The sequence below is a fragment of the Anarrhichthys ocellatus genome, unplaced genomic scaffold (assembly GCF_004355925.1).
Source record: "Anarrhichthys ocellatus isolate YVR2014 unplaced genomic scaffold, GSC_Weel_1.0 scaffold35, whole genome shotgun sequence".
Classification (NCBI taxonomy): domain Eukaryota; kingdom Metazoa; phylum Chordata; class Actinopteri; order Perciformes; family Anarhichadidae; genus Anarrhichthys; species Anarrhichthys ocellatus.
The window spans coordinates 1,153,740-1,171,197 of NW_022280065.1; the positions used below are offsets into that span (position 1 = coordinate 1,153,740).

Consider the following 17,458-nt stretch of genomic DNA (forward strand, 5'->3'; position numbering starts at 1 on the left):
AAACACCACGACACGAAGAGCGTCAACTTTTTAAAAAAAATTAAAAATCACAGCAAAATGTACAGTTGAGCAGAATCCTGAACAAGGCATCGTATTGAAATGTCAAGTCCAATCAGAGCATCGATGAGTTTACATATTACATCTAATTTAAAAAAGCAGATGAATATAGCCAGAACAAGACTCATTCTGCCACAGTGTGTGTGTCTTTCTTATTAAAGTGTTTAGGGGGTCATAGAAAAGCTTTTTGAATTTAGGGCTTCAAACAATTCAAAAACTAAGAAATGGGTTGGATTTTAGGATTAAATAGAATATATCAACGTGTCCCTACAGGCATGAGCCCTCTATTGAGCTAGGACCTACTCATAGATAAAACATAATATATAAACTCTTCAGATTACATCAATCTTAATGTTGATTGAAATGCAGAATATCGAGGTAGACAGAATATTCTCTGCCATCGGCCACACTGATGTCACCTGCCCCCTCCCCCGTCGCCATGTTTCACCTCTCGCTTTTCATCTATTGTTTCATGTCTTCTGGAAACGGGTTGATATTGCCAATGTCCCAATTTCTTCTTCTTTAAAGTGCAGCCTCAGCCAGCCTGTGGTACCCTGTCACACGTCCAGTTAATGACCAAATCTTCCTGTCCTTTATTTATAGTAAGAGTGTGTGTGTGTGTGTGTGTGTGTGTGTGTGTGTGTGTGTGTGTGTGTGTGTGTGTGTGTGTGTGTGGGGGTGGGGGGGGGGTGGTGGGGGTGGGGGGGGGGGGGGGGGGTTGGGGGGGGTATATGAATGGGTGTTCGAGGGTGTGTGGCTCAGCTCCTGACGGCCAGCATGGAGTTGATTTCCCAGATGAGGTTGCGGAGTTGGTCCATGATCTGCTTTAACTGCTGGTTCTTCTGCTTCAGCTTCTGCAAGAAAAATGACAAAAAGAGAAATAGACGACATATTTAGATGGAAAAAAACCACACAAATATAAAAGTCAGAATGCTTTCTTGTCAGCTTACAACGATAAAACTACAGGTTACAAAAGACCAAAAGGTCAAACATACGACAAGGCAATAACTTCTCAGCAGATTTGAGCTGCTACACTGTACTTCTGAACAAGTGTTTCCCATCAGCTCTCAGCAGACACAGCAGAAACTTCACACATCCAAACCCATTTTGTAAAATAGAATTTATTTAACATATTACTGAGAAGAACAGGACCCAGATGTAATCTCGTTCCTAATGACTGTTGCTGCTGTAATGGGACTATTGACCGGGAGGGTTTTCCCAGCAGGAAATCCTGTGAGAAGCACATTTTAAGATTCCATTTCCCTTCTTCAAATTTACTATTAGTCCAAGTTAACCAAAGTAAAAATATTGGTTGTATTTCAGCAAAATAGAGATTTAATAGAGTTTAATGTTACATCACCTTGTGGCATTGTTTTAATGTGTTGGCGGTGTTTGGCATTAGTTTGGTGAAAACACATCTGTACTTTGATCTAAACGCCAGCGTCAGCATTCTAACTTGTGCACAATGACAATGCTAGCATGCAGATGTTTTGCAGGTATAATGTTTGCCATCTTCACCTTCTTAGCTTAGCGTGTTAGCATGCAAACCTTTGCTGATTAGCATTAAAATCAGAGTCCAGCTAAGGCCAATGGTGATGACATTAGTTTTGCAGATACTGGTACTTTTAAAAGATTGACTTGCTGGTGGTACCAGATGAAAAATCACAGAATCACCAAAGGAATCGGGATCATTAGTCTGGAAACCATGAATGTCTAAAGTTTGATGGCAATCCATCCGATAGTTGATATATTTGGACCAAAGTGGTGAATCGACTGACCCACATACTAGCGTATTTGTTATTTTTCATGGGATTTGATAGTAAAACAACACCTGCCTCATCCTTCAGTTTATACAGTATGGGGTAAAGATTAATAGAAGCCACACATTGTATTTCTTTGTCCAACATACAATAGACAAAGTTGTCCCACCTGCCTATTGACCCCTCCCCCAAATACAGAGTACTTTAGTTGTCTTCATCACTCCCAGCCTCTGCTAATCGCTAAACTAACACATCTGGCCGGTGTCTGGGTTGCACAGGTACATCAAAGAGGAGCAAACACCCCAATCTCCCCGTCAGTCACTGAGGGCTTTGTCCGCTCATTACCTCTGAATACGCAACCAAGATCTCTAAGTCAACAGCTGCCGTGGACTCAAGTACCTCATTGCCTGAGATGGGTTTTTTGTTTTCACAAACAGGAGTTGCTGCTGCTGGAGAGTCAGAATAAAAACAGGTGCTGCTGCCAAATGCGCACTGCCTTTGAACAAGGAACTCGGGCAAAACATACATTTGAAGGTTCAGGCAAATTTACCAACGGCAGTACATCACAGCTACTTACTCAGCTGCTTTTCTTCTGATGGATGGATAGAGAGAGAGAGAGAGAGAGAGAGAGAGAGAGAGAGAGAGAGAGAGATAGAGAGAGAGAGAGCTCAGGAGCTACTGTATCTGCAGTGCAGTGAAATCTATTAAGATTAAATCCATCTCGCTCTCTCTGTAACACTCCTTTAGGCATGACTAATTACCAGCCATTTTTGCAGCGCAGATAACACCTTCAGCAATCGATTTCACACAGCTCTCTTAATATCAACTGTTTAGCTGATTGTCCTTGAAGATATTCCAGAGTGGAACATTTGGAGGCCTTCCAGTCTCTCTCTCTGGGGGGCTCTCACTGCCTCTCAAGCTCTCTCACTTGTCTCTACCCCCCCCCCCCCCTCCTCTCTATCTCTGACTTTCACTTTAATTCCCCGTGTGTGTGTGTGTGTATTACACGGGATATGCCTCATTACCCTGACAAGTTCTTGAAATAACTCGGCCATTTACTCTGACTGAAATTACAAAGGCTTGTGGTATCGTCTCATTAATACAAACACTTTTTAAACAATTATACAACACTTGTCACTTTTTTTAAACAGCGGGAGAAAAAAAAAGTCTCACATGAAGCTTTAAAAAAAAAAGAGAAAAAAAACTAGAGTTGCAATCACAGACATTGTTTTCAAGCCATAAACTGGCAGATTTGGCTTCAAAGAGTAAATGTGCTGCTTGTGAATGCAGGTTCTTCCACGAAAATCCACTCTCGGCTCTTCTTTGAAACCAGACAAGTAATTCCACATTTTTCACAGTGGGAATAAGACTATGGAGGCAGCGAAGCCTTCACAGCACGTTCATCATAAAAGGCTCTCTGGCATATCTTGATAAATGAATAAAAAAAAAAAAAAAAGACTATTATCACAGAAAGTGTTCTGCAACATCAGGGAGCTATAATGCCATTCACAACCTCGTAATTAGTGCAACTCTAATCCTTCACACCTACAACGCCATGTTTTTGAAGAAGGGTGTAATACGGAGAACAAAGCAGAGGCGAGGAGCTCTGAACCATCGTTTCTGTGTCTCAGGAACGAGGCTTTTACACACACACACACACACACACACACACACACACACACACACACACCTCTGCCAGCGGATGCACTCACTCCCTCGTTCCTTTGTCTGCCACTCACACAATAAGGTTGATGCCTTTTTAATCCGTCGTAGGCCTCTCCTGACATGCTCCGACACGGCGTCGGCCCCGGCAGGGTGGCCAGTCAACAACTCATGAAAGTAAACAAGGGAGCGCCGTCTGAGCTCCTGTCTCCGACGGCCTCCTGCAGACTGGCAGACTGCCTACCTGCTTCATGGAAGCTGGAGACGCTGGCAGCCGTCGGAGGAGCGGGCGGAAAAGCAGTGACCCGAGATGGAGTGGAAACGGAGACGGGCGAGCACAGAGGAGATGCAGTGATGTGTGTGTGTGCGTGTGAGAATGTGCAGCTGTGCAAGTGTTTATGGTCTGATGTGCATGTCTGTGTGTGTGAGGGTGTGAGGGTGTGGCTGCACATGAGCATCTCTGTGACTGTATTTATGCATCAGTCTGTGTTAGGGATTCACTCTATTCAGTCTCTCTCTCACTAGATTCAAACATTTTGGTGTTTTGTCGGGAGGTGGTTTTGAAACATTGCATGGAAGTTTGTATTACATGTTTGATGTAGTGGGCGTGTACACCTAGTGTGTGTGTGTGTGTGTGTGTGTGTGTGTGGGGGAAAAGAAGGTCACCTAAATGAACTGCAGGAAGCTCTCAGGTGCCCGTACAGCACATCTGGGCAGAGGACAAGCCAAAGTGACATCTGTCTTTCAAACGGCCTGGTTGCAAGAAAACAAGGTCTTGTAAACAAAATGTCACATGAAGTCACAAGCAGTTTGTTTATTGGACAGAGTTTTGGCAACCTGCCATCCCAGGAGATTGAACATGCTGGCGGTGGGGGTCAAAACCAAATCCGATTCCCGTCCCTGTTATTGAAGCTAAGCCTGATGGAAATGTCAGAGTAGCTGTAATTCACTTCTGATTCATATCCAGTAAAAACACATAATGTAACTAGAGTCAAACTGCGGTTTGACCTCAATCTGTTTTATTTTCCAAACTTGTGGAAACTGTTGTTAGATTGATAGAAAAGTGGATTTGAAATTAAGGCAGCAACAGTTTTGATAATCAATTCATAATCTAAGTTATTTATGAAGCAAAAATTCCAAACATGAACTGGTTTCAGCTTCTAAACTGTGTTTTGTTTTAGTAACGAACCATATTTGGATCCTGGACTGATGGTCAGACAACAACGGCTTTGGGCTTCAGGAAAATGTGATCGACATTTGTCATTTTAATTTCAGATATTATGAAATTCATACATTATAATCTAAAGGTAGTGCTGAAACAAAGTCAATCAATTTGTAAGTTGATAAAAAGAAAATTGATAATTTAGCTGACTCAATCATTTATTTTGATTAAACAACTAAAATATTTGCTCTTTCTAGCTTCTCAAAAGATAATTTGATTTGATGGTTTTTAGTGTTCTTTAGAAATTAAGATTTTTATTCTGAGGAAAAGAAAAACATTGGAAGATGGCACCTTTGACTTTTAGAGCTTGATGGACACTTCACTTATTTTTTTACATTTTACAGACTAAACAATTAATTGGACAAATAACTAGCAGATTAATTGATGAAAATAACTGTTAGTTGCAGAAAGCCATCTATAGAAGCACAACAATTAATTTGAAACGACATAAAATTGCTTTTATTTTGTCTGTTACATTTATTTACTGATTTATTTGTTATTTCTATTTACGTTCTTGTATTTGGAAGTTCCCTGTAAAGTGATTCACTCGGGATTTCAAACATTCAGAAACACAACGCTGGATTAAAGAACAGCGTCCTGTACATGAGTCACAGGCCGAGAAGAACTACAAACCATAACTTATTAATATCAGCTTCCATCCTGACGCTATCTGATGCTTCGTTTCACCAGAAACCTGAAGACAACCCGATCAGTTTGGAGCTCAGTGATGAAATAGCCAACGGTTACACAGACAGAGGTTGTGCACAGTGGAGTGGAGGACGGGAGCTCAATCATTAGCTGAAGCTTTTAAAAAAAAAAAAGAAGATTGAGAGCTCTTTGCTGATAGGACAGATGACAGTTTGTTTAAATGACACGGATGGAGGGCTGTTACTCAAACCTGCTCTGCGTCTCCCCTTCAGACTCCCTTCATCGTGCTCCCTTTCCCCCCTACTCGCCCAACTCAGATCAAAGAAGCTGTCCTCAGTAGAAGGGTGTAAGACAAAAGTGAGGGGGAAAAATGAATTTTTCATCAAAATCACTTTATTAAAATTCTGCTCCCGTGAAACTTTGCCACAAGAGAAGCTCAAACTGCTCTGTCTCTGTGTCTCCGTATTTCTGCTTCTCCGCGTCTCTCTATCTCGTGTCGAGACGGATCTGGGCTCGAGCCACCAAAAGACATTCCCTGACCTGAATCCATTAGTCACAAAATATATTCATAAATTCACATCATAGGCGCGTTGGAGATTGCTTTCAATTAAAAGTGAATGGATTTGTGTAACTTTAATAGAACACAGGGTGACACATTGGATGGAACAACAGAGCACATCGTAATCTTTGGGATTTGTCAAATGTAGGCCGTCAAACAACAAGCGTCTTCAGGCTTATCAAGCTTAATAATTGGCATATCTATATTAATTAATTCTGCATTATCTCCACATTAAATATGATTAAGGAGTTTTCTTTATCCATTAGACATTACAAAAAAATCCAGTAATCTTGGAATTATTATATGAATAAGCTGAGGTACTCATCTGCTTTTTTAGCTATTTAACCCTTTTGATCTACGTTTAAAAACATGACCACCGAGCGCATTAACAACCCTAGCGTTGCTTTTTGATGAGGAGCTCTGAGATAATGGCGGGGAAGGAACTACTTAGATTAAAATACACACACACACACACACACACACACACACACACACACACACACACAGGAAGAGAGAGAGAGAGGGGGAATATATCAAGTGGAGCGAAGACGTGCCTTCACTCAGGATTCCACCGCTAATCCGCCCTGTCGCTGGCGACTCAAATCGCAGCTTTGACTCAGACGGATCTGGCTGGGAATTACAAGTGTAAGTGTCTGTGAGTGAGGAGAGGGGATTAGGAAGAGGAGAGGAGAGAATATGGAGGAGAGGAAGAGGAGGAGAGGAGACCAAGGAGAGGAAATGAGAGAATATGGAGGAGAAGTAAAGAGGACACAAGGAGAGGTGAGGACAGGAAAAGAAAGGGGAAGAGGAGGAAGAGGGAAAGCAGTAAGATAATAGGAGAGAGGAAAGGCGACTAAGAGAGGAAGTGGAGAGGAAGAGTAGAGGGAGAGGGGAGGAAAAGAAATGGAAGAGGTGATGGAGAAGCGAGGATAGTGCGGATGGGTTCCAATAGCCGGTTTCATTTTGGATCCACTTCCATCCAAAATTGCAAAATACCAGATTATACACCGTAACGACAAGACCGTTGCTTAAATATTTCTCCACCGTCCACTATGTTACAGTAAGAACTTTCGGTATAGTTGCTATCTTGAGAGGGACGAGTGCTCGACCTCAGCCCAACGCCGGCTTTAAACTGTATTCTGTGGCCAGAAGTGTCTTGAAAAATCAGCGATTTATTTAGGTGATATTTGCTGAATGGTAAAGTAGACTTCCACGTTGTTGGCTTTACTTGCGCTACTAGCAGCTGTAGCAGAGCCACCCAGTGATTTCCCTCGCAGGACGGGATTGGACATCGTATGAAACGACTCAGCAAAACACAACAATCTGTACAGATGTACCCAGATAAGTGATTCGGATTCGATAATCTGATGCGGAACTGGTTTCAGATTTGATAAGATCATCCCTAGATGAGGGAAGAATATGACTGGATCTCCTACATCATCGCTGCCAGAGATGAGACAGGTTGAAACATCCACCATCTTCCACACACTCAACACCCTCCACTCCTCTAAAATGCCTAACATTTGACGAGGTTTACAAAGCCCTTGCTGTCCTCCAACAGTGAAATAGTCTTGGCAGAAACACAGGTCTTATCTGATTAAATTATACGGTTTATAATTAGTGTGAGAACTTGGAAAGGAGCCTCGACTATGTGGATAGGTGCCTTTCCAGAAACAAGTGGTCCTCTAAATTATGCAAAAACGAAAACTCAGGACAATCAAGGAAATGCAACTCCCTCTTAGGCAGAAGAATTAGGACAGCCCAAAATCCAGAGGGCAACATTCTTTAGAATGCGTGTGTCAAAGAGAACCAATGCTCGATATATTAACTACTGTATCGCTGTCCATAAAATCCACAAACTGCATGAGGATCAGATGGCTGATTCTTTTCCCTGATCACTTCCAAATTAAAAATTCGTCAAGCGGTATATATTTTGGAGCACATGGATCAAGTGGCAAACATGGATGGAGGCAATACATCATCATATTTGTCTGTTCACTCTACGTGATATCTGGTGCCATTAATTCACGGTTCACTTTGAATCAGTAAATATGATTTTGAACTTTGTCAAGTCGGTCAGGAACGCTCCCAGCCTGCACTTCAGCAGGATGCAAGTGCTCGTGCACTAAAAACCGTTCCAACAAAAGTGAAACGTCACTTTAAGGAAAACACACACTGCCCATTCGGAGGTAGAAAGCACAAGTGAGTTGGGGGATAAGTAAGCTGCTTACTACTGTGCTCTGCCTGGGGAACCCTGCGACGCTAAGTGGGTCCTGGTTTACCATCTGACAGTATACCCACAGGGAGCCGGGCCAAGCAGCTTTAATTTGCCCGACATCAGTTTAAAAAAAAAAAAAGCCTTAATTGACTTTACAAACTTTATGGCTTTTTTCTCAACGGGGAGGTTTAAGTGCAAGTGTGTTCTGTGTTTGGCATGGGCTTTCCCAGGGGAATGGAGCCCTTTTAAAGGGATTTTGAAGGCAGATAAAAGCCTTCTCTTCCAGGGGTGGCAGGAATACAATAGCCATGTTGTCATCCTTGCATACACCTACCAACGGGGTTCTTTCAATACGTCCTCGGCATCGAGGTGGAAAGCCTGCAGTGTCAGCCGACTGTTGCAGAACGGCTGCAATCGATTTAGTCCTTTAGAGGTATCTGAGGCTAGGCGCCCCCTCGCCCTCTCCTAAGCACTTGCGTCTCTGCCAGGTAGCCCCATCGATTGCGCTTTCCTTTGGCGATTTGGCTCCCAGTGATAATAAATGAGGGGCAAGAAGGTCGTAGTGCAGTTGCTTTAAAACCAATGATGGGCAGCCACGCAATCCATTTACCCATCAGCAAATCTGCTCATCGTGGCATAATCCAAGGAATACAGCTTCGTTTACCGGAGTAGGGGCTAAGTGACGTACAAAACCAAGAAAGTGTCTATTTCACTGCGTGTCACATATCGCAGTAATTGCCTTTTTTTTGCAGACATAAGAACATACAATACACTTTTGTGCCTGAGTGCATATCGAAGTTGACACTTAGTTCAGGAGAGCAAAAGGGCTAATTCGTACCCTGCAGCAGATTCTCTACAGCAGCTTGGGGACTGATAAGGAGAATGAAATTCAAATCACAACCTTCTGGGTTTCATGACCTCTTAAAGCACAGATGGACAGTTAAAGCCCTCAGTTACATGTAGAGCCCAACAAAGAATAATATGAGGCCAAAACCTAATTTCTTTGCAATATACCTTAACAAATCGGAGGCCGGATACAGTTAAACAACTAACTTTACCATCAAAGATGACGGTCAATTCTTAACACTGAACTTTCCCAGTAATAAAATCATTATAGTAAGTATACATAAAACTTGAATTAAGAAAAGTGTAGGGAAATAGTTTACATAGTGATCGATACTGGGAGAAATAGATTATCCTTACTGCAAACTACAACTGCACCATTTCTACCATATACATCCTTCAGGGTTAGCAGCTTTGTTGATTTTTGTTTGGTCAAATATCTTCGAATTGTTGTAAATAAAATGAGTAAAAAAAGGGCCTTAATATGCAGCCATAATACAACTTCTCCCAACGTATACCAAAACACCAATATAATGGTCTGTTTTTTTGTTTTGCTTTTCTGGCTTTTATAAACAACAAAGGGGGGTGAGAGAGAGAGAGAGAGAGAGAGAGAGAGAGAGAGAGAGAGAGAGAGGATGACACGCAGCAACGGGCTGAGCTAGAGGTCGCCTCTATAACGGTCTTAAGCCGATATCAGCGAATAAAAATCAGCCGACAGATATATATCGTTCAGGCTTTCGTTAGAGGTCCAACTCTACATCGGTCATTACTAAACAATGTCAAACATCTGAGGCGCTCTGCTCACTCTGTTTCATTAGAGGTCTTTTCCTTTTTGACACCTGTGCTGCTCTCTAGCTCGGGACTAAAGGGGAAAGCGGAGCTCCGTTTGAACGTAGCTGCAGAGAGTGGCGGCTTGCTTGGAGGGCTGATTTCTAGACTGGATCAGATGACGTGCCAGCGTTATGAGTGTGTGTGCGTGTATTTGTTGAACGTGTGTTTGTGCGTGCTTTAGGTTTGATTGTGCATGTCCTGTGTGCTTGTATGTGTGAGTGTTGAGAGCTTGAAGGCAGAATTGGCAGAGTGATGCCCCGCCGTCTCCATCTCAGAGCAGACAGGACGTATTTCTTTCATCTCTCTCAGATGTCTGTCGGGAGCTTAAATCATCTGAGGCCAAGCTGAGCACCTCCTCTCGCACTCTAAGTAATCATGATTAGAGCTGCGAAATTCTTGGCAATATTCGAGGAGGAAACTTCCCACGGGAATTAACGGGAACGAATGGGGATTGTGTGAGAATGTATGGAAAAATGGAAATTAAAATAGAAATATTGGGGTTATTTGCTCCGGCTGTTTCACATGCGGATAGAAACTAACATTTTGCCATAAATAACCTGTCATAACCCTTTAATTTGTCAAATAAAATGCTACAATGTGAAATGTGCCATATGGTGAGTAAACTACCGAGCCCAATGTGGGCTGTGTGCAAACTCAGGGTTTAAATAATTCATTAAATAAATGTTTTACAATAAAGAATGAATTGAGATGGATTAATTAAAACTCAATAGTATGCTCAATCTAGCTACAAGCTAACAGCTAGCTAGCAGAAGGCGTTAACAAGTTATCCATCGCATCCTTTGCTTTGGGCTACTATCGGCTTGTTCATTGAAATATCAAAGAATTTAAAATATAGTCACTCCAGTAATCAAAACCGACATGAAAGCAGGTAGACCTGCACATGTGACGGGAGAGTGCACTGTGCATGAAGAGGGTTGTCATTTTACTGAATTCCTTTTTAATGGGATACTGGCAAGGACCTGTACATGTGATGGAAAAGTAAATGGGCATACTCATAAACAAAACAAGTCATACGCATTTTTACGTGCATTTCCACCAAATTAAGTTCAATAAAAGGTATGCTTTTAAAATTGAAATGTTGCAAAAATTCCCGAGCTTAATTTACAGGACGTTTTCCGACCGTTTGCGATCCTACACATGATACTTGAAGGTTGTAGTTTTAATGGGCAGCGGAGACTTTCCAGTGATGTTGACAAAACTTGTGATCTAAAAGGTGCCAACAACAGTTCCTCAAACGTCAAAAGCATCTTGTGAAGCAATGTGTTAAATTGGTACCATCACTCTCACACACTTAAATTCAGCCCTATGGCACCTCTCCAACGAAGTAGTATTGGTTCTAATTACCACTATCGTTTTAAGAGTGAAGGGGGGGATGAGAAGAAAAAGAGACAGGCAGGCTGATTTCTGGAAAGATAAAAGAGGTAATTCCAATTTAAAACCTCCAATCCGCTTGCAGGAGATGTTGATTGAGAGCGAGGAAGAGTAGAGGTTGAAAAGGGAACAAGCATGTTACTTCAGCTTCGTCTCACCACGAAGGCGCTTTCCCAAGTTCAAATGTAAATATTCCTGCCAACACCTGAGCAAGCAGCTTTCCCTTTCCTGAATAAAAATGCAGAATTTAAAATAACAGGGTTTGACGCAAAAAAAATAAATAAAAACCAGCTGGCTTTCAGGTGATGCAACGTTCCCTTTAGCAATCACATCACAGGCAAGGCGAGTTTATGCGCGTTTCATACTTAAAGGTAATTCAAAGTGCTTTACACAATGCATTCAAAACAATGTGACCACAGCTAAATCTGGAAACAAATGCAACTCATCAGGCCGTCCACATCCCTACACGGTTTGCTGCTGCTTTACTCCGGTTCATTAGTCACCGTTATTGGTGCGACGGATCATAAAACTTGCGGTTCAGATCATATCGAGTATTCTTCGATACTAATTGCCGATCGTTGATGATCCATATTGGCAGATGCAGATCCCTTTGTTGTTTGATTACAGCAGCTGGTGTACAAGGCTCCAGGCTCATTTTGTTTGCCACCGTCCCAAAAAAAGAATTTCAACCGCTCTGAATGTTATTCTTTTACTTTGTTATATTAATTTATAGTTATGTTCATCATAAAAACACAATTCAAATGATAAGGAAATAAAAGATTTGTATTTGTATTGATTAAAACAAATCTTGTCATTAGTAGTTTTAATGATGTATTATAAGCTGCTTACAGCAAGTGTAAACAGATCATAATTCATCTCTATTATATATTTATCTCCTATACAACTGTATTTATTCAACTTTCTCACCAACATTTGACGAGATTGCAGAGGGTCATACCCGTCAAGTCTCAGGCTCAAGGTTTTAACGTCTTTTGTGGCATCACAAAGACTTGAAATAAAAAAATTAAAAAAATCAATATCTGCATTGTAATCGGTTCAGTGGTAACGTGTCAAAGCCAATGGTGCTCGTGGCCTTCACACCGGGCAGCAGGGAGGTGGTGCACCTACTGTGGACGGCAGCAGCAAATGATTTCCCTTTGAATAATACGGAGTTGTCGGGCTGACATTGTGTCAGAACTGCACTTAAAAGGCAACCGGAGAACTGAACGGCGAAAGCAGGAGACAAGACACGTATAGAAAACAATGGTGATGCAATAAGAAGACAGAGAGAAGAGGTTGCATTTTTATTTTTTCACTTGACAATCAAAAGGAATATGGCTCTGCAACATGCTTGTTAAAATCCAAGGACACATACCACGCGTTTTGGTGAAAAGTAGTGAACTACCTGCCCCACGACTGGGGAATATGCTGTATGTGCACAATACAGCCCGAGTAAAAAAGGCTCTGCAACTTACTTCATACCTTCCGTTCATGTAAACAACAGTCCTACACTCCACAACAGTCAGACAAACTAATTGCTTACATAGCTCTTTAGCACTGTAACACAAAGCAGAAATAATCAGGGTTGCACTAGACACTAAATGCAGCAAAATACTAGGAAAGCACTTATTCTCCCAAAAAAAAAATCAGCTCTGATCCCTCCTCCGCAAGAGCTTTGCGGCTACACTGCCCCTCTGACCCCCGCAAAACAATTAAAAATCCCTTGGCATACAGGGAGCCTCTAATGGGCCACAGAGAAGACTGCTAATAAGACAGAGGTACGGGCACCTGCTGTGCACAGACTGCTAATTCTGGAGCCTGAACACAGAGGTGGAAGATGGGAAGGGAGCCGATAGAGAGCGATGGAAGAATGGGAGGTATAAGGAGGATGGGAGACAGAAAGGGAGAGGAAGTGGAGTACAGCAGGGGGGCGACGTCTGTGGGAGTGGAAAGAGAGACAAACCGAGAGGAGCGAAACAGAGAGAAGGAAGGTGGCAGGGAATCAGAGAGCAAAGCAAGAGAGACGGAGAGAGAGATCATCTGCCAACCAAGCTGCATCCCTCTCTCCCGGTCTTATTACAGTTAGGAGGCTGCGTTTGTTTATCACTGGGCCTCGGCAGACTCCCAGCCTGCTCTTCAGATAAAACTAACCACCAGTGCCACTGGAATTCATTATACAAGCCGAGCCGGCAGCTAAAGCTTGCACAGGTCTGGAGAGGAGAGGAGAGCAAAGCCAGGCAGTGGACGGCTCCTCTATTTGAAATCACAAACATCCCCCTGCTTTTAAATTTCTCCCTTTCTCATTTGAATAAAAGAGGACAGACACAGTAATTAAAAGGCGTATTAAAAATTTTTTTTAAAAAAAGCAAGGCAGTGTGCGGTGAGGGAGGAAGAGCAGCAGCAGAGCGGGAGAGATGGTAACGGAAAGAGGGGAGAGAAAGAGAGGAGCTGTGGAGAATTAATAACAGGCCAGATCTCTCCAAGGCCTCCTTAATGGGCTGTGACAGGAATTTATTCACACTTAGGCTGGTATTAAATCAAACGCGAGGCGAGTGGCAGTGGCAGGCTGCAGCAGAGGGGTGGGGCAGGTGCGGCTGAGACAAACAGTGGGGGTCTGCCATGTCGCACAGGTCCAGCATAACAACCTCCACCTACCAGGGTGGGGGGGTCACCACCAAGGCCCCCTCGGGATAGATAGAAGAATGGAGGTATGGAGCGGGGGGCGTAAGAGGAGAACAAACGATGAGTGATGTGCTGATGACAAGACAGCCTGTCCCACGCCCCAGATGGAATGATTATCAAGTAGTCCGGAGAGCCGCTATGAATCATCCTTCCTCCACTCTGCAAAAACGCGCTGTCGCTCAGACAGACAGCCAGCCAGTCAATCAGTCAGTGAGCACGGCGGGCAGAGAGGAGGCCGATTCCCGATTCGACGGCACGCGCTGCAGACAGCTGGCCGCAAAATGGAAGCCGCTCAAAACGCAGCGCTCTCCCGTCCAAATTAGCGCTCTCTGAAGAATTCTGCTGGCGAATTTACTAGTCATATTTTTTTTGTTTCCCTCCATTAATTGGCATGTGACCAGCAATGCAGGATAGTCATTAGGGCTGTAACTTGTGGTCACTCGGGTGCCTCGGAATCCGGTCTGTTTTATTGGAGCAGAAAGAGCGTGGATGACTGGGGAACCTGGATTGATATGCACAATCACATTCTACAGCACCCGAGGTCTGCGGCAAAGAGATTGAGCAATCGCAACCCATTAGGCACCAATGAATTACGGCTAATGCATCTTAAACATTTATGCAAACACGGTCGACTTTCACCATGCTCAAATAAACTTTACCTCTTCATACACGCACACAAACCACAACGTTCCCACATATTACGTGCATGAGAGTGAGCACCGGGACACGTGACATACACTATAGGAGCATTGCATAGAGGCAACATGGACAAAGTGGCGCATGCACACTGGGGGGGGTAGACACATTGAAACCACTGCGATTCAAATACATATTGTAACACACAGCATGCTTCCTAGTAAAGACACTTGTGGAGAGTGATAGTAGTGATAGTGGTGATGCCCCCCGCCCCCCTGCAACACTGGGCAGATTGCATCACCATCCGTCAGCCAGACTCCGACAAACAGCAATTACCCCAATCGACAGATAACGAGAGCAAGGCTATCAGTCACAGCCAGGACACCCCATAAAGCAGCCAGACATTACCATGGAGGAGTCATTTATCTGCCTCCCCCCCCCCCTTCCACCACCACTCCAGCCCCAAGCTGATCTTAACTCCTACTACCTGTTCAACGCAATCAGCTCGAGGGGTGGGCTTCAGGCTTCAACCCGAAAAGAGGAAGGATTATGGATCTGGTTTGAGATGACAGCCTACCGCTACGGTCAGGGCCGCTACCTGTAAGATGCAGTTCATTTTTTAAAAAGCAGCCAGATGGTGCTTCAGAGTAAACAACACTACAACTGTAGGATAGGATGTCGACATTAACGTTGAACCCTGACATCATGATGTACGTGAAGCATGTGACCATAGAGTGCACTGAAGAGATGAAATCATCAGATCTGTGTGGAGTGATGAGAATATACTGTTCCTCAAGTTATGACATGAAACAAACACAAATGCCATATCTCCTTCATGTTCTCTACATCATTACAACTCTTTCCATGATGATGTCGTGGGAATCTCTTCTTCTGCAGTTAAACTTTGGCACGTGACGGGAGAATTAGCGCCACCTGCTGTCTGTCTCAAAGTGCCAAACTCCTTCAATAAACAGTGGATGGAAACACAAATTAATTCACAAATTTCTTTCTTTCTTTTGCTGCCTATAAACCTTTGCAAATAAGACGAGAAAAAAAAAACGTGCAACTCTCAGAGCACATACAAAGGGTTAAATGCACCACTAACTGCGCTGCCTAGTAAATAGCGTCTTTATGCTCCTGTGCTATTTGCATGTATTTAAATAGAAGTAATGTGCATACATTTGCTGCAGAAGTGGCCCCTTTATATGCAAATGAGCTAATAGCAACACGTAGTTACAGTGAAATTATTCGTGTCTTCAGACAGTTTGTGGTAACTGAGGCACAAGTCTGTCCCGCCCAGACATCCCAGTGATCCTAGTGGCAGTGTTTGTAGCCAGGCGAACACCCATTTATTTTGGGATGCAGTGACAGAATACAACGGCAGTGAGAACTAAAAGAATAAAATATTGAAAAATAAGATTATATAAATGAATGAACCATATTTTTCTTCCCTCTACATAACAAAGGGCTGCAAAACTTTATGGACAAGCTAGCGCTTTGATATCATCATTAGCGCAATATGTTTTGTGAACTGGACCTTAAAATGGGGAAGATAGCGGTTTGCAAGTGATGCGATGAAATCACCCCTGAATCCCTCTGAGTTTAGACTGCCAGTTGAACAAAGCAAGCGATTTGAAGGAGTCCCCTTGGGCTCGGTGAAATTCTTCACTATTTTCTGACCATTTGAGAAGAAAGCAATTTGCAGATGAATCTATAATGAACATGATCCCTAGTTTAGGTCTAAAACTAAGAAGAGCCCAATTACTCTCCAAAAATCAATAGTGTGTTTCCACCACATGTTGGAGCCTCACTAGTTAATTCCACAGGTTCTAATGAGTGTCTTGATGGCGTTTTCAAAGGTTATTGTTTTACCAAGGGGATAGCAACGCTAAAAGAGGCACAAGTTTGCTTTAATTGACGCATCACACGCAGGAGTGGTGGTGCCTGCCACTCGCTGCGCTAATCTCAACAGATTTGGCTTTTAATGGCGGCAAACATCAGGCTTCAATACGTCCCTCGGGTGTAGCAGAAGCAGGAGTCGGGGCACGGCTGTAGACGAGGATTAAGGACGGGATTGAACAGCGTTAAACATTTACGGCTGGGACAACGCTTACTTTCCATTATTCCCTCTTGTGTGAACAGAACACACACTTCAATGGCGCTCTCTCTCGTCACTCTCTTCTGTCTAATTGTAGCACGGGGCGGTGTCTGCTCCAAGGTTATTTCACTCAGAGCAGAGCATCCCGAAATCCCCCCTTCATGGATTTAATACCCCGCCATCCAATCACTCTGCCCATCACACCCTTCTCATAGAGATGCATTATAACACTGTTCATGTTTAGAGCAGTGAGGGAATTTAAATTTTGATGGAAGTCGTCTTTTCAAAAAAAGAAAAATCTACTTTCAGCTTGCAGGGAAATATGAGGCGAGCTATTCTAAACCAGTGTGACATATCAGCTGGAGAGTTTGAGGCACGCCCGGACTTATCTCCTCACTTATGCATCAATCTTCTCTCTCTTTCTCTCTCTTGGCATCCTGTTACAGCAGGTCTCCTATTTTCCCCGCCGCAGCTGAATTTCATCAGTCTTCCGTTATTCCTTTTGAAGACCCGATCTGAATGGGGACGGCTTAACTCCGACAATCCGCAGCTGTTTACACATCTATCAATCCATTCTTTCATCAATCTTTTTTTTACCCCTCTCTTCTTTCCTGTGCATCCCTGACTCTCTGCTACTGCTATACACACTTCCATTCCTTTCAAAAAACAACACACACACACAAACATTTCTTACTTGCATTTTACTGCCCTGTTTGTTTCTGCCGTCGTTCTTTACCCTCCACTTCACACATCTACTCTGTGTGACAACACAGCTATTTGTCTGGTCATCCATCCGTCTTCAAAAACCTTTCCCACCTGAACAGTCCATTTCTCTCTCCTTTTACTCAAC

General features: G+C 43.2%; 1 protein-coding gene across 2 annotated transcripts in view; it reads right to left on the minus strand.

The window, feature by feature from the left end:
* Positions 1-776: 776 nt before the first annotated feature.
* The window catches only part of med30 (mediator complex subunit 30), a 31,480-nt gene continuing 14,798 nt past the window's right edge, over positions 777-17,458 (minus strand). For both annotated transcript variants that reach the window (XM_031866486.1, XM_031866487.1), the window contains exon 5: positions 777-911. In XM_031866486.1, the coding sequence (XP_031722346.1) occupies positions 816-911 (96 nt within the window). In that variant the 3' untranslated portion in view covers positions 777-815. The remainder of the gene's footprint in view (positions 912-17,458) is intronic.